This window comes from Kryptolebias marmoratus, linkage group LG12 (genome assembly GCF_001649575.2).
Source record: "Kryptolebias marmoratus isolate JLee-2015 linkage group LG12, ASM164957v2, whole genome shotgun sequence".
NCBI lineage: Eukaryota > Metazoa > Chordata > Actinopteri > Cyprinodontiformes > Rivulidae > Kryptolebias > Kryptolebias marmoratus.
Genome location: NC_051441.1, coordinates 5,285,031 through 5,306,123, shown reverse-complemented (window position 1 = coordinate 5,306,123; position 21,093 = coordinate 5,285,031). Strand labels below are relative to the sequence as shown.

The 21,093-nt window shown below is 40.7% G+C and overlaps 2 protein-coding genes across 3 annotated transcripts; both read left to right on the top strand.

The window, feature by feature from the left end:
• The first annotated feature begins 715 nt into the window (after window positions 1–715).
• Window positions 716–9,327, top strand: kat2a (K(lysine) acetyltransferase 2A). Its single transcript, XM_017429413.3, has 18 exons — window positions 716–995; window positions 1,271–1,394; window positions 2,163–2,308; window positions 2,413–2,502; window positions 2,606–2,787; window positions 2,899–3,090; window positions 3,358–3,464; window positions 3,895–3,999; window positions 4,164–4,300; window positions 5,671–5,879; window positions 5,957–6,083; window positions 6,263–6,373; window positions 6,465–6,608; window positions 6,680–6,794; window positions 6,876–6,912; window positions 7,003–7,066; window positions 7,634–7,718; window positions 7,819–9,327. The coding sequence occupies exons 1-18, from the start codon at window positions 771–773 to the stop codon at window positions 8,010–8,012; spliced, it is 2,394 nt and encodes a 797-aa protein (XP_017284902.1). The 5' UTR covers window positions 716–770; the 3' UTR covers window positions 8,013–9,327.
• Window positions 9,328–11,737: 2,410 nt separating this feature from the next.
• dhx58 (DEXH (Asp-Glu-X-His) box polypeptide 58) lies at window positions 11,738–17,511 on the top strand. 2 transcript variants are annotated; one of them, XM_017429453.3, is made up of 12 exons: window positions 11,738–11,843; window positions 12,003–12,193; window positions 13,357–13,561; window positions 13,633–13,823; window positions 13,907–14,020; window positions 14,166–14,298; window positions 14,761–14,946; window positions 15,022–15,272; window positions 15,362–15,673; window positions 15,752–15,942; window positions 16,075–16,174; window positions 16,288–16,473. In XM_017429453.3, exons 2-12 carry the CDS (start codon window positions 12,017–12,019, stop codon window positions 16,471–16,473), a joined length of 2,046 nt encoding a protein of 681 aa, XP_017284942.1. In that variant the 5' UTR covers window positions 11,738–11,843; window positions 12,003–12,016. The 2 variants fall into 2 exon arrangements, with proteins under 2 accessions (XP_017284942.1, XP_024864644.1); XM_025008876.2 differs by lacking the exon at window positions 11,738–11,843 and having other exon boundaries at window positions 12,017–12,193; window positions 16,288–17,511.
• The last annotated feature ends 3,582 nt before the right edge of the window (window positions 17,512–21,093 follow it).

The following is a 21,093-nucleotide window of genomic DNA, read 5'->3' as shown; positions in this document are numbered from 1 at the left end:
TATTTTTATTTTTGCTTCATGGTTTTTTGGGAAATATTTTTCCTAAACCATAGATCTTTCTGACTACAGATAGTTCAAATTTATGCTCTGTGGAAGACGTATATCTGAATATCTCTCACCCTCTGCATACTACTGAATTAACTCCATTTGCTATCCACAGAGGACATTTACGGCTTCTTAATGATACCATATGTGAAGGGGTAAAGCTTCGGTACCTTTACAAAGATTGGAGAATTTTTTTTAAAAAAGTGTAATTGGACAATATTTTTTTTCCTGGTAATCAGGAGACTGTTTACTTTAGCATCATAAATTCAAATCAGTCTTTATATTTAAATAGTCCAAAATATAACTATTGACTAAATAAATATAAATATATATTTGTAATGTTTATTTGCCTAACTTTTTAAAATTACTCATTTATTGTGGAAAACTGACCTACATTTGTTGTAGATGCTGTAGTTTTACGCTTTGGCCACTAGAGGGCGCAGAGCTCTTTGGATTTTAAATGCACACCAGCACTCCGTCGTTTCAGTTTACCATAAAAAAGAGCTTATTTTAAAATTATTAATTTGGTTTTAGCTTTCTTTGTGGCTTGGGTGATTTTAAAGAACGCATTTGGATATATTAAAAACAGCTAAAACGTTACTGCGGCGCTGGTTTGTCTGAATCCCTTTTTTTTTTCTTTTTCCCGACGGTCCGTGAAGGCAGCACATGAGGTAAACTGTTTAACGGAGGAAGTGAGAGAGAGAGGGAGAGGCAGCAGCGTGGATATGTCGGACCCGGCGGCGCAGGCCTTACAGCCCCGGCTTCTCCAAGCCCAGTCCACCGGGTCGGCGGGGTCCGGTTCTGCCGCGACGGGCTCCGGGCCGGGCAGTAGCGACCCGGCCAGACCAGGACTCAGTCAGCAGCAACGTGCGAGCCAGAAGAAAGCCCAAGTCCGAGCTTTCCCACGGGCGAAAAAGCTCGAGAAACTTGGCGTATTCTCCGCATGCAAGGTAGCTAACAAAGCTAGCCGAAGTTCACAACAAAGCACTCTTATTATCGTCGTATCACCTTTTTATGTAACGTAACTTAAAAACTATGCCAGCAACACTACAAATAAACGTAGTAGTTAACCTTTGTAGCTAACTGCTCTGCAGGCAAATCTATAAAAGATGCTTTTTACATTGAGCCAGTGCATTGGAAAGTCATTATTCTGACACTATGATGATAGTAGTTTTTAAACTAGCCTGCATGGTTTATTTTAATTGTAATTTTTTATTTATTTCAGGCCAGTGACACATGCAAGTGCAATGGATGGAAAAACCCAAACCCACCCTCAGCTCCACGTATGGACCTGCAGCAGCAAGCAGCCAGCCTGAGCGAGCCCTGCCGCAGCTGTGGACATGCTCTGGGTACAAACTACCCCTCACACACACACACACACACACCACAGCTCCCCTAAAACACCTCCACAGAGCAGCACGTCACAGGTGCACCCTTCACCTGTCATGTCTGGGCATCAGCATATATTCTGGGCTCCTAATTGGTTTCACTTAATTGATTCTTTAATTGATTGTTTTTGTGATTAGACACAGCCATTCACATCTAAACGCTCTGATCGTTCCGGCTAACTCACTCCAGGTCTTTCAGCTTCCTGAACCCACCCCTGGATTCTTCTGTATTTACTGTAAGGATTGTATTGATTAGGTGATAGCCGTTGCTCAGGTGCATTTTGATGGTACTCCTAAACAAAACCTGTCTATAAAGTTCTCCCCTCTCTACAAAACAAGTTTGAAGCTCTTTTGTCGTGACTGTGGGCTTGTTTATTATCTTATATCTTATAACTATGTTCCTGTGTTTTTGTCTACTTTAAGTCCTCCAGAAATGGTTTGAGTGTCCACATCACAATCTTCAGATTATTTCAATTTCAATCAACTCAGACTTGCACAATTCACTGTGAAACCTAATATATATAGGTGTGCGTCTCCACTTCATGTGTAAATTGTTTTTTTTTAATGCCCAGCTCAGTTGAAAATGTCATATGGAAGAATCTGAGAGTAAACAATTGCAGTGTGAACGCTGAGTGCTAAATAACTTTGCAGACACTGAATCTGCTCTTCTTCAGTGCATTATCTGTTTTATTATTCTTATTTTATGATTCTTCGGTGCTTCATTCACAGCTGATCACGTGTCCCACCTGGAGAACGTGTCTGAGGAGGAGATTAACAGGCTGTTGGGGATGGTGGTCGATGTGGAGAACCTCTTCATGTCTGTGCACAAAGAGGAGGACACTGATACTAAACAAGTTTACTTCTACCTTTTCAAGGTAGGCAGAGGTTTTGTCACGCACGGACAGAGTTAGGAGTAGTGAGGACAACTCTAAGCATGAAGGTGCAGTTTTATTTTTCACTTTTGCCCTCTTTCTTTAAGCTCCTGAGGAAATGCATCCTGCAGATGAGCCAGCCGGTTGTGGAGGGGTCCCTTGGAAGCCCACCTTTCGAAAAGCCCAACATTGAGCAGGTCAACATGAAACTTTTGCAGATCACGTCTCAATGATTAACAGTGTCCTTCATCCTTTTTCAGCACAAATTACCCTCTTTTATTTTTTTCTTTTTCCCTGCAGGGGGTTTTGAATTTCGTTCAGTATAAGTTCAGCCACCTTCCTCCGAAGGAGAGGCAGACCATGTTCGAACTGTCAAAGATGTTTCTTTTATGTCTAAATTACTGGAAGCTCGAGACACCGACGCAGTACCGCCAGCGTACCCAGAAAGAAGACGCCACGGCTTACAAAGTGGACTACACCAGGTGCGTGCGCGCGTGAACACGGAAAGCATGTGCGTGTTTGTATTAATGGTCAGCTTTCTGCGTTAACCTGTGATATAACAGCAGTTTATCTCCACCCTGTGTGACCGTTAGGTGGTTATGCTACTGCCACGTCCCACAGAGTAACGACAGCCTGCCGCGCTACGAAACCACTCAGGTGTTCGGCCGAAACCTGCTCAAATCCATCTTCACCGTGACTCGACGACAGCTCCTGGAGAAGTTCAGAGTGGAGAAGGACAAACTGCTGCCGGAGAAACGCACACTGATCCTCACACACTTTCCCAAGTAAGATTGGATCTGAAGGTGGGAGTTGAGCTGGACAGCTTTGATTTCTGTGCAGTTAGCTTTAGTTTCAGTCACTGGAGAACAGGTGATGGTACGAGGATCCTGGTTGGTTATTTCATCCCCCAGATGGACAGAAACAGCAAGTCTTAGTGTCTTGAGATGCGTCAATCATTGGTCAATAAAGCCTGGTTTGCTTAGTGATATATTAATTAAATCTTAAATATTCAGGTTGTTTGTATCTCTTATAAAGTTTGTGTGTGTTTTCAGATTTTTGTCAATGCTAGAGGAGGAAATCTATGGTGAGAATTCGCCCATCTGGGAGGCCGACTTCACCATGCCCGCCTCGGACGGCACTCAGCTGGGACATCAGACAGGTGAGACAGGCTGAGGTTAAACTCAGTGGGTTAAACTATGTGAATTTATTATACGTGAACTCACTGGAGGACAAAACATTCACAAATTAGTCTGCAGGGGAAACCAATGAATGGGTGCAAATTTGTCCTCTTGTTACCAATTTTGATCCGTCACAGTATCTGCAACAACAAAGACAATTATAGTGAAGAAGGTAAGAAGTAGCTGACCTTAAAAGTGTATCTACAACAGATAAATAAAATATGTAAGGGGTGTCTTTGAAATAATTTAAACAACAAAACACAGGACCTAAGCTGCATCATGCTGCAGCTGAACCAGGTGTTTGATTTGGGATCATCTTTATCCAGATGTAAGAAAATGTCCTGCTGGTTTTTGCTTTTGTCATATCCTTAGTTGTCGACAGGTTTATGATTTTGTCTCTTGTCACTTCAGGGATCAGTCCAGCTTCAGTGTCCGGCTCTTCTGCTTTGTCCAAATGTCTGAGCAGCAGCTCGTCTCTGGGCAGCGTGGACACCGGCGGCATGGAGCCCATCACCGGTCAGTGAGACTGAATCTGTGTCCTGTCTGAGCTTCACACATCTCAGACGTTCGACTGTCTCCTTCAGTCTAACCTCAGATGGGGAAACACTGATGAAATGATGGCGGTTCTGTTGGTTTGGCTTCTTGTACTGCTTGGATCTGAAAAATCTCCCCCTCTTTAGGGGAAAAACGCAAACTGCCGGAGGCGCTGACACTGGAGGACGCCAAGCGGATTCGTGTGATGGGAGACATCCCCATGGAGCTGGTTAATGAAGTCATGATGACAATCACCGACCCGGCTGCGATGCTCGGACCAGAGGTCAGCCCCTTATAGCCCCACATACAGAAACATGCCTCTTTCCTTTTAATATGATTACATTTTAACTCCGTAGTCTAACGGGTGAATAAGCATCCTGGTCACTTTCTGTAGAAGTTCTGAAAGATAATGTTTTACTTGACTGTACACTGAAATGTTTCAGTTTTGGTTTTTAATAAATCAGCTCAGTTCTGGTAAATCAGTAGAAAAAACACATACTAAAATATATTGCATTTGGATGAAAGATTTGTATTTATAGTGTGATAAGCAGTAGTACAGTAACATTAGGCACTTTCCAAAGCTGGAACCTAATGTCAAATATCAGGAAGTAGATGTACAGCACTGTGCAAAAGTCTGCACCCTTAATATTTTACTTTCAGTGTGATAAACCTTGCTGTATTATTCTAAAGTGCTCCAGAAAATAAAAAAATCCAGGCTCGTGGAAGTTTGAAGGTCAATGTTGGCTGCAAACATGGTAAAACTTTGGCTGTAGAGACCAAAGATAAACTAAAGACGTAGACAAACATCGAACGTAAGAAATGTCAGGCCTAAGAAAGAATCTGCAGCAGTTACACAAAATCTGAAAATTAAAAACTTAAAAACGGGAGAAAAAGCAAAGACACAAGAAACAAGACGTGGAAATGAGTTTTTGGCTAATAGCTCTTTGGAAATCACCTTGCTGTTCCAAAATACTATTTCTTACCTTTCAGGGTTTTTTTGACAACTTGATCAGATTGTGTTTCTGATGGATTATGAGTAACTAAGTGCCTGATTGCACAACACAACATTTATTCATTCATTTGCTGAGTTTAGGAGCCTTTTTTTCTAATGAAATGAGTCATAGTTCACTGTGAAAATGAAGCCAGTGAAAACATTTTAAATTCCTGCAGAACTCTCATTCAAAACAGTTTAAAAAATTACAGGAAAAAAGTCTGACTCCTTAAAAGCAATATTTAATTATTGCTTATATTTGGTGACTCGATATTAGTACACTCTACACTGGTTTATATATTTTATTGCATAATAAAAACGTCACAATAATATATGCAGAAAAAACCTTATTAATCACAGGCTGCTGACCTGTAGTTAGCATAGATGCTAACTTAACATTGAAAACGACATAGAAAAGCTAACGCTATTAGCATCATGTCTATCACTGGAAATATATACACAAATAAGATGTTTCAAAGAAGACAGTCGTGTTAGAACTTCAAGTATTTTTTAGACATATATTATTCAGGGTTCGGAAAAGAAAAGATGTGAAAACGCACAGCTACGGCAACTGTACTGGGACAAACAGCACCATACAGCAGCTCCTCTCTGAATTAGTGGGGCGTATATTATTGTGTCTAACTGTTAGTTTATGTTGGTAGACTAATCTGCTGACGCCCAACGCTGCCCGAGATGAGACGGCCAGGCTGGAGGAGAGACGGGGCATCATAGAGTTCCACGTCATCGGAAACTCCCTTTCCCAGAAGTCCAACAAGAAGATCCTGATGTGGCTGGTCGGCCTTCAGAACGTCTTCTCTCATCAGTTACCTCGCATGCCCAAAGAGTACATCACCCGGCTGGTGTTTGACCCGTGAGTGGGATGCCGTTTTACCACGCGTGACGTCATCTCAAAGCTGCGACCTGTCCTGACAGCTTTTATGTTCACAGGAAGCACAAAACCCTCGCCCTCATTAAAGATGGCCGTGTCATTGGAGGCATCTGTTTTAGGATGTTTCCCACTCAGGGCTTCACAGAGATCGTCTTCTGTGCCGTCACATCCAATGAGCAAGTTAAGGTACGTCATTTATACCACATCTGAATTCACTTAAACCCTGAAATGTTTATTCAACTTTTCCCCTAAAACCCTTTTGTTCTTTTTAAACCTGCATCCATGTTACTGTATATTTTATTATTCAGTAAAATATTTGCCAAGTGGGCAAATAAAAGCAGTTTTCCTGTCTTCTCTTGCTCAAGGGTTACGGTACCCACCTGATGAACCACCTGAAGGAGTACCACATTAAACACAACATTCTTTATTTCCTCACTTACGCTGACGAGTATGCCATCGGCTACTTCAAGAAGCAGGTACTGCAGATGCAAAGTTATCTATACCTCCAGCCGCTCCTGCCTTCTTATCCTGTAAATATGTTTTGTTTGTTTTTTTTTATCTCTGCAGGGCTTTTCCAAAGACATAAAAGTGCCCAAGGGTCGATACCTGGGATACATCAAAGACTACGAAGGAGCGACCCTCATGGAGTGCGAGCTGAACCCTAGGATCCCTTACACTGAGCTTTCTCACATCATTAAGAGACAGAAGGAGGTACGAAGGGATGGGAGACGAGCTCCTTACAGCCAAGAACCATTTCGTGACGACTCATTCTGATTTTACAGATTATTAAGAAGCTGATTGAGAAAAAGCAGAGTCAGATCAGGAAGGTTTACCCGGGTCTCACCTGCTTCAAAGAGGGCGTACGGCAGATCCCAGTGGAGAGCATCCCAGGAATAAGTGAGTGTTTGGATCAGAAGAACTGAGAGCTGGATTCAAACTTATCGTTATTGGTTTGCTTACAGCATTTATGTTTTCCAGGAGAGACAGGCTGGAAACCCAGTAACAAGGACAAAGGGTGAACACTCGTCCTGGTTTTCTTTTCCCTAATTTGTGAATTATTATCTCCACTTCTGTGTAGATTAACAGTCCTTGACATGTTTTGCAGGAAGGAGGTGAAGGACCCTGATGTTCTGTACAATATGCTGAAGAACCTTCTGGCTCAAATAAAGGTTAGTCACCTGCAGAGATGTCCACACACACTTGGGCTTTGTCCACATGGAAACGTCTTATTATGTGTCAGTTCTAAAAGTATCCCCATAAAATGTTTTCTTTCACACAGAAATGCAGGAAACAACCAAAATGTTGTATTTAGGCCACCACAAACATAAACCCAAAACAGGAAACAAGGCATGGAGCATACGGATAAAACTTACATGAACTGGAAACACAACAAGAAAGAAAAGACAGTTGTGTCAGTCCAAAAATGTATTCATCAGCCTCGTCTGTTCATTGAAGTAAGACTATATGAAGATTTTGTTGCAGTTTAGCAACACAAACACAAACATGTTAGAGGTTAGAGGTCGTACTTTGACAATGTTTTCAAAAGATTACATTTTCGCTGTAAAAGAGACTAAATTTTTAGAAAAAGGATCATTTTGGTGTTCCTCAGATGTCGTTTCCGTATTGATGCAAGGCTGAAATGATTAAAACAGGACACTCCTGTGTGGACGGGGCTTTGAACAACACAAATAAGAAGCTCTAAATCTAATAACAGTTTTATTCTGTCTCCTCATCAGACTCATCCTGACGCCTGGCCTTTCATGGAGCCGGTGAAGAAATCTGAAGCTCCTGATTACTACGAGATCATTCGCTTTCCTATCGGTGAGAGAGCAACTCTCCAGCTATTCCTGACACTTTTGACTTTTTGTATATCTGACCGTTGGTTGTTTAAATGCTTATTTACTCAATTGCGTGCCTGCAGACTTGAAGACCATGACAGAACGACTCAAGAACCGATATTATGTAACCAAGAAGCTTTTTATTGCGGACCTCCAGCGGATCATCAGCAACTGCCGCGAGTACAACCCACCGGACAGCGAGTACTGCAAGTGTGCCAACACCTTGGAGAAGTTCTTCTACTTCAAATTAAAAGATGGAGGTCTGATCGAGAAATGAGCATCGAGTACAAGCCGTCATACTGTATCTGAGTCAGTGGAAGTGGGACAAATCAGAGCCAGCTGAGCATTATAAGTGTCAAGAAGACATCCGTTTAAAGCCATTTTTTTCACCTGCATTACTCACGCTTCACTGAACGAACCAAAGTTACAGGTATAAGTTATAAAACTGCTTCTCTGCTCACTGTTATTTATTGTCTGACTGATCCAGATGGTTCGTTCCCGTTTTTAAGCTGAAAAATGAGTCACAGGAGCCAGTGTGTCCTTCGTTATTCTCCAGGAAAAAAAAAGAGATGGACCTCGGGACCTAAAGCCACGTTGCCTTCTGTTTCTGACAGACACTTGAACATCCCAGCCCAAGTTCTGGTTTCTCTCCTGAAACGACTCGGACCCTTTTGAACTAGTCGTTCGGGGAGAAACATTCACTTTTTGTTGAAGTGTGAGGTGAAAACAAACAAGGGTTTTGACCTCCAGTGTCCAGATTTATTTGTACCATTGGTCGAGGAAAGAGGCAACTTGTGTTGGTTTAGATGTAATTCTTAGCGTTGTTTACTCCAAAAGACTGACGATGGAGTTCAACTCCTGTGTGCCAAGCTAAACAACTTGTTTGTTTAAGGCGTAAATTATTCATATATATACAACATAAACCAAACTGTTTATGCAACATTCCACCATTTAACAGGAAGTCATGCCTGTCATGGTTACCTGTAGTTGTAGTTCTTCATCACTGGCACTTTTTACACTTAGTTTCGTGTTGACTACATTTGCAGTTTTGTGTTGATTCCACGTCTACTGAAAGGTTTATTGGGAGAAACCCAAACCAGGCGAGAAGAAGCAAACCGGTTGTAGTTTTGATTTTAGCTTTTTGAACAGAACTTGATTTTGTTTTATTTATCTCTTCAAACAGGATGTCAGTGCATGACAGTTTACAGTTTAAAGACATATTCACATTTGTTGTGGCTTTCCTCCATTTTTTTTTATATTCGTTTTTTTTTTTTTAAATTTTTTTCGAGGTCAGTGTCAAAGTGCTTCCTGAGATGCAGCCGCCTGTTTCAGGGGAGTAAATGTCAAAATGCTGAATGTTTCAATGACGCTGTAAGCTTGTGTTTGAATGACGAAGAGCTTTGATGAAGTGATGTCAGTGTTGCATTATTCAGGGTTATAAATAACGTGTTTCACCTTAAATCCACCGATGCTGCATTTCAGATTTCTTCTTAACGGAACAGACCGAGTGAAGCTTTTTGTTGCTGAGCTGAATTCCATTTACTGTAATAATGTTCGTGTCAATAAAGTTTGTTTTTTATTATATAAAGACAGCTCTTACGTACGTGGATTTATTCCAAACCGTCGCTTAGGAGTGGCGCTGAAGAAAACAGAACCGGTAAACCCGAGGAGGCTTTGAACTATTTTTGGAGTCAAATAAAGAGATTTAAAAAAGAAACGCTTGAAATAGTTTCGCTTTCGATTCAGTTTTTAATCAGCAGCAAAACGAAAAAAACTAAACATTTAGCTTGATTAACGGCACTCAGTGTAAAGTCATAAAGACGGAACAAAAACAAATAAAATCTGCACTTTTTTTTTCTCATATTGATGCTTAATACGCCTTTAAATTCAAATCTTAAGCAAATTTGGTGACCAGATGCCAGCTGCTGCAAGTGTTTGTTTTCCTCTGGAAACAGCTGAAGTCACGGAAAGAAGGTCAAACGTTAAAGTTTGTGATTTATTTACGTTGGGTGTGGACCTGCACTTCAGAATTGCATGTAATTTATCAGGAAAACCAGTGGAGTCCTTTCAAACTGCTCAGTTTAATATAGGTCAGGATAACGAGCACCTCTCATATATTAGCCGTACCTGAAGTTGTTGTTTTCAGATTAAAACTTTAGTTTCTGTGTTTGATGAAGCCTGAAACCCTGACTCGTCCTTTCTACTGCCAGGTCCTTCCAGGATGCATCAAACCACTCAATATTTTAGTTATAACTGGTTTATATAAAGAAATATTCCATGGAAATAACACTCTTTACTTAAGAAAATATCAGCTCCAGTTGAGGTTTTGACCGGACCCTGTAACTGTGTTTGCATTTAATCCATCACTCTTTGCGTCACCAGATGAATCAGAAACTGGTTTGTCTTGTGTGTTAAACATTTCTGAAGCTCCTTATTGTGAATGTGTTCCTCCTTAAGTTTCACTTTCCTGATCTGAAAAACAAAACTGACAGCATGCTGCAAGCAAAACACCTTTTTTTTTTCCTTTTTTACAGCTTTAATTATCAGACAATAACAATTTCACACAACAGTAACATCCAGAGCGAGAGTAACCTTCGCTTTCAGGATTGTTTGAGTCGTTTTAAGGTTTTGTCTGTGACTGGTTATTGGAGTGATGTTTATATGAATAACTGGAACAATTCCTACCTTTTTTTTATTGCACACAGCTTATGTTGTGATTGCTCTGCATCAAACAGTTGATGAGATCTTCATAATGAGACGTTTCTTTTTGTTTCATGTGTCTGAACAGACATTTTTGAGATGATGATTCTTTGTTTAACAAATTTTTATTTCCAGCTAATGAGATTTACGTTGTACTGCCTATAATTTGTCACAGAATACACTTTCCTTTTAGTTTCCTGAGATTATCCTTTGGATTGTTTGGTTGAAAATCGTTCCCATCAGCATGTGATGTGGTAGAAGCTGAGAGTCTCTCCAGCACATATTTTAAGCCCTAACAAATGACATAATATCTGATTTTAAAACTTTACCATTTACTATTGCAGTGAACTGTTTGTTAGCAAAATGTCTCACAAACTGTCGCACAGATTTTAAATAAACTCTTGTAAAGTAATCATTGAATTAATCTCTACAGACTGTTAAATTTTGGAGTCAACCCCATTCAAGATGGCCGCCACAGCCACTGGCTTTCGCACACACAACAACAGCTGTAACTCAGCCGGTTTTACAGATAATAAGGTAAAGTTGGGGTGGTCGTTGAGTCGTCCTAAACATCTTCTCTGAGCGCCGTCACATCTCGCGAGATCTCGCATGGCACGAGATTGACGTCATTTACGAGATTTGACCAAAAACTGGTGTAACTCTTATTTTTCACATACTTTATCTGTTGATTTTTCTGGTTAGAAACAGAGTTTTCAAATAATATTTTTATGTTGAGAAGTTTGAAACCATGAATTTTAATAGTCTATTCCTGTAATTAGTTGCTGTCAAAGTCTTTTATTATAGCAACAGCATTAATTGACAGGTGTCTGGTTGCTGCAGAAGCTTCATGTGTAACTATCATGTTGTAACTTTAAATGTTCTGCAGCTGAAATCTCGTAAAACAATGACTTGTTGAGGAAATCAGAAAGTACCTTAATTAACAAAGCACAGACAACAAGTTTGATCAAGTTGCATCCGATAAACACTGAAGACTAAGTTTCGTTTTCGTGTTTCAGCAACAGGAAGGGCCCATTTAGGGGACCTGAACCAACTCAGGAGGCATCTCAACACTCATATCAAGTCACCTGCAAGCCAAATATGGGATAAATATCTATACTTATAAGTCTTAAACTTGATGCTGGATTATGCTTTCTGTAAAAAATGTTGCTAAATGCCATTTCGGACCAGTGTAGTTGAGGTTACTTGTCATTGCATAATGACGACAAAGTGTGGCTCCGTCGGATCACCCCTCTGCAGGGCCACCTGTCTGACGTCAGGGGGATTTTGCTTTCGTTTTCCCATTCCAGCGTCACCCAGCTGATCAGGACAGAGTTTAAAACCCCACCAGCTGTAGGATGAGGTGACAGTGAAGCAGAAACACTCCACAGATCATCGTCAAAGCTGACTGGTGAGTTTAAAGCTCTTATTTCCTTCATTAATGGCACTAAACAGAATGGCTGCTGTGTATTATCAGATTTGTAAGCCAGTTGTTTGGGTCTAGCTCTTGTGAACATTTGTCCTGCATGTGACAGAACATTTACTGTGGCTTTATTTTGTTATTGAACAGGTGGCAGGCACAGGATGGCAGATCTGAAACTGTATGCATACCAGGAGGAAGTGGTTGAAAGGGCTCTTAAGAGAGAAAACGTCATCATTTGGCTGCCAACGGGAGGTGGAAAGACCCGAGCTGCTGTGTATGTGGCCAAAAGACATCTGGAGACCACCGCAAACGCTAAGGTGGTGGTCCTGGTCAACAAGGTACACATAAAAAACACATGATCTTCAATAATATTGCAGAAAAGAGCGATAAAGATATACATCCTAAAGCTGGAAATCTGCTGTTTTTACCATCAAAATGAATAAAACTCATTGATTTGGTTCATTTTTTCACCTTATAAGTAATACTTAAATCATTACACAACCTGGCAACGTACGAAAAACATCTTTACTGCAAAGATCCATCCATCCATTCATTTTCTTTCCGGGTCACAGGGAGCTGGTGCCTGTCTCCAGCAGTCCCCTGTGTGAGAGGCGGGGGACACCCTGGACATGTCTCCAGTCCATCACAGGGACACGTAGAGGCTCACACCTAGGGACAATTTTAGAGTAACCAATTAACCTACCATGCATGTTTCTGGTCTGTGGGAGGAAACCGGAGGACACGGAGAAAACCCACGTGAGCGCAGGGAGAACATGTAAACTCCACCCAGAAAGAGCCCCAGGTCAGGAATCGAACCTGCGACCTTCTTGCTGGGAGGTGACGGCTCCAGCCTGAACTGTGGAACAGATTACAGAATTAAAGCAACACCCAAGCATGACCCAGTTCACAAAGGGGTGCAAAAATAAGTCGGCGGGAGCAAGAAGGGCTCTGAACATAAACAAAACATCTAGAACCAGATGTGTCTTCTGCCAAGCCTAATTTCCAGGGTATTTTTCAGGTTATTCCAGGCTTTAGGTGCGCCGTATTTAAATGCCTTTTTTTTCCCAAACTCTATGGATTTTTGGTACAGGCAACAAGAGGACATCCTGGAACCGAAACCTTAACCACCTGAGCTTTTTTTAATGAATCTAGGTTTGAAGAGATGAAGGCAGCTGGTGCGAAATAACGTCATCATTTAAAATTGTTTGTATGTGTTTGAATATATATGTGTATGTATGCCTATTTATGAATATATTATGTCATTATGACAATAAAAAGCTCACGTATGTTTCTTCCTGCTCCTTTTGACCATGCAAAGATAATATTTTAGTTTATTATTAAATGTCTTTTCAGTATTTAATTGATCAAAGAACATTCATTCATTCAAAACCAGACGGAGAAGAACTTGCTGATATACGAAGAGGAACCGCAGCTGTGAACAGGCTGCAGTTTGAAGTCATCGTGTCTGACGGTTGATGTTTTTGATGTCTCGCTCCTCTAGGTTCACCTTGTGAACCAGCATTACGCCAATGAGTTCGAGCCTTTTCTGGGAAACCAGTATAAGCTCGTGAAGGTGAGCGGAGACACCGAGGAGAAGGATTTCTTCGGGAAAGTGATTCAGATCAAAGATGTCATCATCTGCACAGCGCAGATCCTTTACAACGCCATGATTAACAAGGAGGAAGCGAAGCACGCCGAACTCTCAGGTCGGTGATCTAAAACCTAATTAATCAGGTTATGATGGTGAGGCAAACTAACCATTCATGGTTCTTCGTAGACATAACTCTGCTGATAATCGATGAGTGTCACCACACCCAAAAGGAGGATGCCTACAACAAAATAATGAGATGCTACTTGGAGAAAAAACTGAAAGGACAAAGACCGTTACCACAGATCCTGGGTCTCACAGCCTCACCTGGGACAGGTGGAGCAAAGATCCTGGAAGACGCTGTGACACACATACTGCAGGTCAGCTGAATCTGCCTTTTAGGATTTAGGCGTCATTTACCAGAAGTATGTCCTCCAACAGCATCATCGACTCTGTTCTTCAGGTCTGTGCGAACCTGGACTCAGCTATAGTCTCGACTAAAAACTACATCCCTGAGCTGAAGAAGAACGTACCCAGACCCAGGAAGACTTTTGACATCGTGGAGAAACGGCACGCTGTAAGCTTCAACAGTATATCAGTTTGATAGTTTGACAAAGTAACAACAAAAAGATGTGCTGTGTCAGCTGGGATTACACGACAGCGTTCAGGTTGGCATAAAATCAGGCTTGAAAAGGTGTCAGTAATTCTTTATTTTCTGTTAGGATCCATTTGGAGATCATCTGAAGTGGATGATGCAACAGATCCACGAGTTCATGGACCTTCCCTCTGACGCCAGGCTGAGAGAGTGCGGCACACAAGAATACGAGGCAGACGTGGTGGAGCTGGAGAAGCGAGGTACGGACATTTTACTGCCCAGGAAAGGCGAATTTGGGCGACAGTGTTTCTGCTCCTGTCCGTATGTGTGTGTGTGTTTACGTATGTGTCTGTTAACAGAAATAAACTATTTTACAAATACTGTCCTGAAATTTGATCCCCAACACAGTCTGAGCACTAACCAGATTGTGCAAGATTTATGTTTTAAAATTTGCCATTAATTGTTTGGTGCCGACTCTTGACTGTTAGCAAACTATTTCATGAACCACTGGGTGGATTTTAATGAAACTTTCAGGAAATATTGATGAATATACATCTACAACTGACTAACCTTTGTAGCCAATCCAATTTAAGATGGCCAGCTCACCTTAGAAAACACGAAAATTGTTATAATTAAATCAGTTTCACAGATATTGTTAAAAATGGGTGTGGTTGTAGCTGAGAGTCAAATAACTGCTGTTATTTGTGCATCTGCCGGAGCAGGAGTCAAAGACAGCAACAGACTCGTGGCGCAGTGTGCGCTCCATCTCCGACAGTACAACGATGCTTTGCTCATCAACGACACGCTTCGAATGCTGGATGCGTATGGCTCCCTGGAGGACTTCTACAACACGAAGCTCATCTCAGCCATGGATGGAACAGACTTCTTCCTGGTGGGGCTTTTCCAAGGTGCACATTTTTTTTGTCTCAAAGTCGTTATTTTCTTTAGATATTGAAACGTAACGATCAGTGTTTGTTCCACAGAGAATCAGGTGGAGCTGAAGAATCTAACCACACAATCCTGCTTTGAGAACCCGAAAATGGGCAAACTGGAGAGCGTTCTGTTGAATCAGTTTGGTTCAGGCGTCCCATCGAAGGGAATCCTCTTTTGTAAAACCCGCAAAAGCACCCGCTGCCTCAACGACTGGGTCCGCCAGAATAGGGCCTTGCAGAAAGCTGGCATCAAGGCAGCCATACTCACTGGGGCTGGCAATGGCATCGATTACATGACACAGGTTTGTAGATATAGCCTACAGTGATCCCCTCTCCATGTGACTCCTCCTTCTTAACCTTTACATGCTTTCCTTCTACACCGCCCATGTAGAATGAGCAGAAGGACACGATTCGCAACTTCCGCAGCGATAAGCTCAACCTCCTGATCTCCACCAGCGTCGCTGAGGAAGGCCTCGACATTCCCGAATGCAACCTGGTGGTCCGTTATGGGCTCCTCACGAATGAGATCGCCCAGCAGCAGGCCAGTGGACGTGCCCGAGCGAGAGACAGCCAGTACTCGGTTGTCGCTGATGCAGGAGGAGGCGAGGTCCGCAGAGAGCTCATCAACGAGGCCCTGGAGGAGCTGACCGGAAAAGCAATCGCTGAGGTCCAGAGGATGAGCGATCGAGAGTTTCGCAAAAAGGTGAGGGCGCAGTGCGACCACTCCTAATTGTTCTTCTCGCCGCTCGTTGTCTCTGACTTCACTCATCTCTGTCTGTAGATAACCACCCTCCAAACAGAGGCCATCCTGTGTAAAAAACTTTTAGAGGAACGTCAGATGCAGAGGAACAGCCGCTACGCTGCTTCCAGCATCCAGCTCTTGTGTAGAAACTGTTTTACACCAGTGGCCTCAGGGAGTGACATTAAACTTCTTGAAAATGCACACTACGTCAACATAAATTCCGACTTTAAGTGAGTTGATCTCTGCCTCATGGAGGTAGTTCACACCTTGCAGTCTGAACCGCCCCTGTATGGTAATAGGTTATATTTGAGCCCAAATATAACACCATTTCTTTCCTGAATATGTTTGTTATGTGTTCCCAGAAATAATTACAAACGTGGTGCAAATGTGATGCTGCAAAAAAGTTTTGAGGACTGGGAGCCTGGATGCATAGTTGTTTGTAATAATGGCAACTGCAACAAGGTACAGTGGACACTTTGCTAAAAAAACAAACAAAAAAAAAAACAATCAGAGAAGCTATTAATTAATACAGCTGTTTGTGCTCATGTTGAAGTTTTATTTGTGTGAATTCACAGGAGTGGGGGTTTGAAATGAAATACAAAGAGTGCGCCTTGCTGCCCAACCTAGCCATTAAAAACTTCGCCCTGGAGACTCCGGATGGAAGGATAACTGTGAAGAAGTGGAAAGATGTTCCTTTCATGGTTGAGGACTTCAGCTTTGAAAAGTATTGCCTCGACATCATGCCTGGCCTGTTTGATTAAAGCTCAGATAAGCTCCCCCCCCACTTTACAGTTTTACTTCTGCTGAAGGGCCAGTGAGAGAGCAGGGTGCTAAAATCCATTTCTCATTGATCATGCTTGAAATTAGCGTGGCGCCTTTGTTTATGCCCAAGGTTTTAACCGTTTTGCACGTTTGGGACGCATTTTCTCAGCTTTATTTAAGTCACACACTGACGCAAACTTGAAAGATAACTTTAACTATCGGAACAATTTACTCTTTACCAGAGAATATGATTCCTTATACATTTTATTTTAGACATTTTAAGAAAAAAAACTAGTTGGAAGCAACTTTTAAGTAGAATAGCAGTGGAATAATCATTAATGTGTGTCTTGTATTATGATATTGTTTAAAGCTTCTTTTTTCTGTCTTTGTTTTGTGTTTATATTTTTTTAAGTTAAGCTGAAATTAATGAAATCTTTGATAGAAATACTAGATTTGAATTTACTTTTATTATCCACTAGGTGGCAGTGTTGGTTAAACAACCATAACATGCCTTTTTCTATTTACCTGGACCGGTTTGGAACAAGTTAAAGTTAAAGCTTTATCTGCTGGTTCCTAATCTGAGAGCTCACTGATACTCAGACACCTTGAATACACAGATGGGATTCTGAATCCCAATATGTGCTGTAAATACCAACATTTGACACGTGAATGTATGTTTTTCTCCTCTCTTTGCTGAGATCAATGGCACTTACTGACAACTGCGTCAGCAAAATAAATTCTAAGGCACAACAGCAAGATATGTTAGATCCTGTTGTTTGTAATATTTTTAAAGAAGGAAATGCAATCAAGTTGTGAAGAAATTAACTATTATTTTATTCAATTATGTGCAATTAGGCAAAATTCCCTTAAATATGTTTTAAACTATGTTTGCAAACAGTTTGACTATTTTAATGATGTTTTTTGTGTATACTATCCACATTCAAGATGTATTTAAAAGTCATTTTTAACACACAGTGTAAACAAATGATTAATTGATAATAAAGTCCCTTTTCTTTCAAAGCCTACTGATTTGATTCTCAAAAGAACACCCTAAAAAACCAATCGTATATTTTCTTTTAGCTGCTCTGTTTGCATACATGAGCTGGTTTTATTACACAACAATAAGGATTTAACAATAAGGAGCAGCTTCCAAAACAAACATGCATTAATAAATTAAAGCAACTGGCAAAGAAGCCATTAATTTCAGCCTAGCAGCGACGTTGGACAGATTCATTCTTGACCTATAAAATGTTTTTGTGTGTTTTTCTCCAGGCGGTTCATGAACAGGCCTGCCTTGCAGCGTCACATGAGCCACAATCTCTTCAAATCTGTCAGAGAGCTAGAATCAGTGCTTCTTCCATGGGCATAATCATACTAAAAACAGGCTCTGTTCCATTGTCACTTCTGACTTAAATGCCCGACAGCGGAGGGGAGACATGCGGCATGATTTGCTCTGATCAGGCTCTGGCTCTATAATCAGCACTGATTACTTCCTTTTACTTAGCAGCTCAACGTCCCATGCATCCTAATTGCAATTAGCTGTCTTCCGAAATTAAAGCAGCTTGGAGTACATGAGCAACAGATGATAATTTCTGCAGATATGTGTGTTTGTGCGAGTTCGGAGGATGCCACTAACACAATGCACTCACTGAAATCCAGGGTACTCACACCGGGGACTTCTGTAGGCAAAAGTAAGGCAGAACATCGCATTTCTTACATAAGTTTAAAACAAATGTTTCATGAAGCATTTTACAGTAAGATAAGGAAAATGGAAACTTGTGAGCATGTCTGATTGATGCTGAAAGTGTATTTATGACTTAAATAAATGAGGAACTAATCACCATTAAACAAACATGGTGGGCTATTATATTCCATGTGCAGTGAATTCATGCTCTGCAGACCAACATGTGTGGCATGTTGGGTGGACTTTCACTGCCCTTGATACCAACATCTTATTTAGATAATGGCCAAAATGCTAAAGGACAAGGGTAGTGTTGGGAGCCTTTTATTTATTTAACAATATGATTACAAATGCATTTTTCCTCTGATGAATCCCTAATACCAGAGTTGATTATTTGGTTGGCCTCTCACAGAGAAACCCTCCTGCTGTTAACTGTTCTGAGCATATTGTTAGATTTTGTTCCTACGGTTGTTGCACGCTCAGTCCAGGACACACTGGCAGCTTCTCTGCCTGGGAGCTCGCTGGGAGCTTGTTGGACATTTTTGTTTTTTTGTTTAGTTTTTTTCTGATGCAGAAGAACTTTACTGTCAGTAATCTCACAGCAGCAGTGAAGCTTCAGGTCACCTTCAGTGACAAGCTCGGCAGTGACATCTGCATCATCCTTCTGCTTTTCTACATATAGTTCAACCTCTTTTATTTTCAAAAACAAGTGGGAGATTTGACTTCTTCCATTGACCTTTTTGCACGTTCTGGGACAGCTGCACCTCTGCTGCCTATCAGAGAAAAGACAATTATTTTATACTTTAATTTATTTTACTTTTTTCAAGATAATTGAAAACATGTTTAAGACAAAGATGCATAAAGTGCGCCTCTTTGTTTTTGCTCTTCTCTGTTGATTGAGGATGCCGGTATTTGAAGAGGACTGGAAGTCTGCTGCGGGTGTCAGAGTCAAGAGTCAACCAGCCTATTTCATGCTGTATTACTGCGCACATAAAAGAGCTGCTTGTCTTTTCTGCACGCCACTTTGTTCCTCGCCTTTTGTCTGCTACTCCCTGCCTTGCTCCTCTCCTCTGCTTTCCTTCAGACAGAACTGCTAGTGTAATTATTATAAAATCAAAAATGAAGAGCTCAAAGGTTCCTCATCAGATTCTGTGGGAATTACAGCAGTTTAATAGAAAAGGCATTGAAACGGAAAACTTAAAACAATTACAGCTTATTAAAACAGACTGGTTGCTTAAATATTTGTTCTATTTTTGCGACACTTGAGATTCGTACAATATATACAAAACATGTATGCAGTTCTGCTGGTATTTGAGCCAAACTAAAGCTCATTTTTCTTTCTGTCAGGGAGTTCAGTTTGTGTCAGTTATCTCTGTTATTAAACCATGTTGAGTCTTTGACTCAGTCAGACATGTTGAGGATTATTATACAGTGAAATAACAGCCCAATATATTTTTGTTGTTGTTGTTTATTGAGCAGAATGAATTAATATGTTCAGGAATATATGTCATTTTGGAAAATGTGGAATATAGAAGGGTCGACTGAGTATTTACAGATAAATGTCGATACTAAGAGAGGCAAAAAAATGCTTCATTATAAATAAATAAGTATTGATAAGATGCTGCTTTTTATTGACTTGATATTTGACTATTTTGCATCACTTTATACTTTGCAATAATTGCGTATTAATAGATTAAAGGCCTAGCATTCAGAGAAGGATTGAAGACTCTGACTACGATCATTTTATGTTGAGAAATATTGGTCAGGCTTTGAAAATAACTATAAACTCAGTCTCTTGTGATATTGCAAAGATGTCACACATGTAGGATATATTATGAATGACTCTCAGCTACTACAACATTAAATTTTACATTAATATCTGTAAAACTGAGTGAGTTGCAGCCATTTTATGTTGGCTAATGTCAATTAGCTGTGGCGCCATCTTGAACTGGATTAACTGTAAAAGTTAATGAGTGTTTGAGTTTCATTCAACTCCAGCCACTGGTTTATGATATTTTTGCTAACAGACAAACAGATTTGACTCCAACAGTTTTAAGCAAAGCATTTTGTGCAGCTTTTATGGACTGAAATTGTTGTTCACATTAGAGAAACTGATAAGGGCTTAATTTAAACAAGCTGGTCTAAAGGTCGCTGCTGAAGGCGTAAAATTCTAAAGTTAAAATGCAAGGGCAGAAGAGAACTGGAACAGAGTGAGGCAAAAGGAAGGAAAGTGTTGAACACCTTCGTGGAGTGTGAGAAGGTGAGAATTTGGGTTTGAGTGAAGGAACAGCAGCTTAAATCCTGGAGGAGGAAACCTGCCGTACAAAAATGAAGTCATTCATCATCTGTAACCTTGCCGAAACTCAGGACGAAGTTCTAGAAATCTGATGTAAACAGAAAGAGACCAAAACAGTCCAGAGCTCTCACAGAGCTGGCTGTTAAACCCTGCTCCAATCAGCAGTCCAGTCAAACTCTTGTTTCTTTGTTTCTCTGAAGCAAGAGATAAGCAAACAGCTCAAGTTGCATTAAAAGAGATTTCTGCAGACTTATGTGGATCTGGCAGAGCAAAGTATTGATCCTTCTCCTGCATCTGATGCAAAGTGAATATGCTTCTGCAGAAACATTTATTTACATTTGAATATTTTTTATGTAGCATTTTTAGTTCCAGATGGATTTGATTGTAACTGGAGTTTAGGGCGTGATTTGAGTAATTGTTAGACTGTCATGGGTGAAATTACAGGTGCTGGTCATAAAATTAGAATATCATGAAAAAGTAGATTGATTTCATTAATTCCATTTAAAAAGTGAAACTTGTATATTATATTCATACATTACATACAAACTCATATATTTCAAATGTTTATTTCGTTTAATTTTGATGATTACAAATGACAACAAATGAAAATCTCAAATTCATCATATCAGAAAATTAGAATAT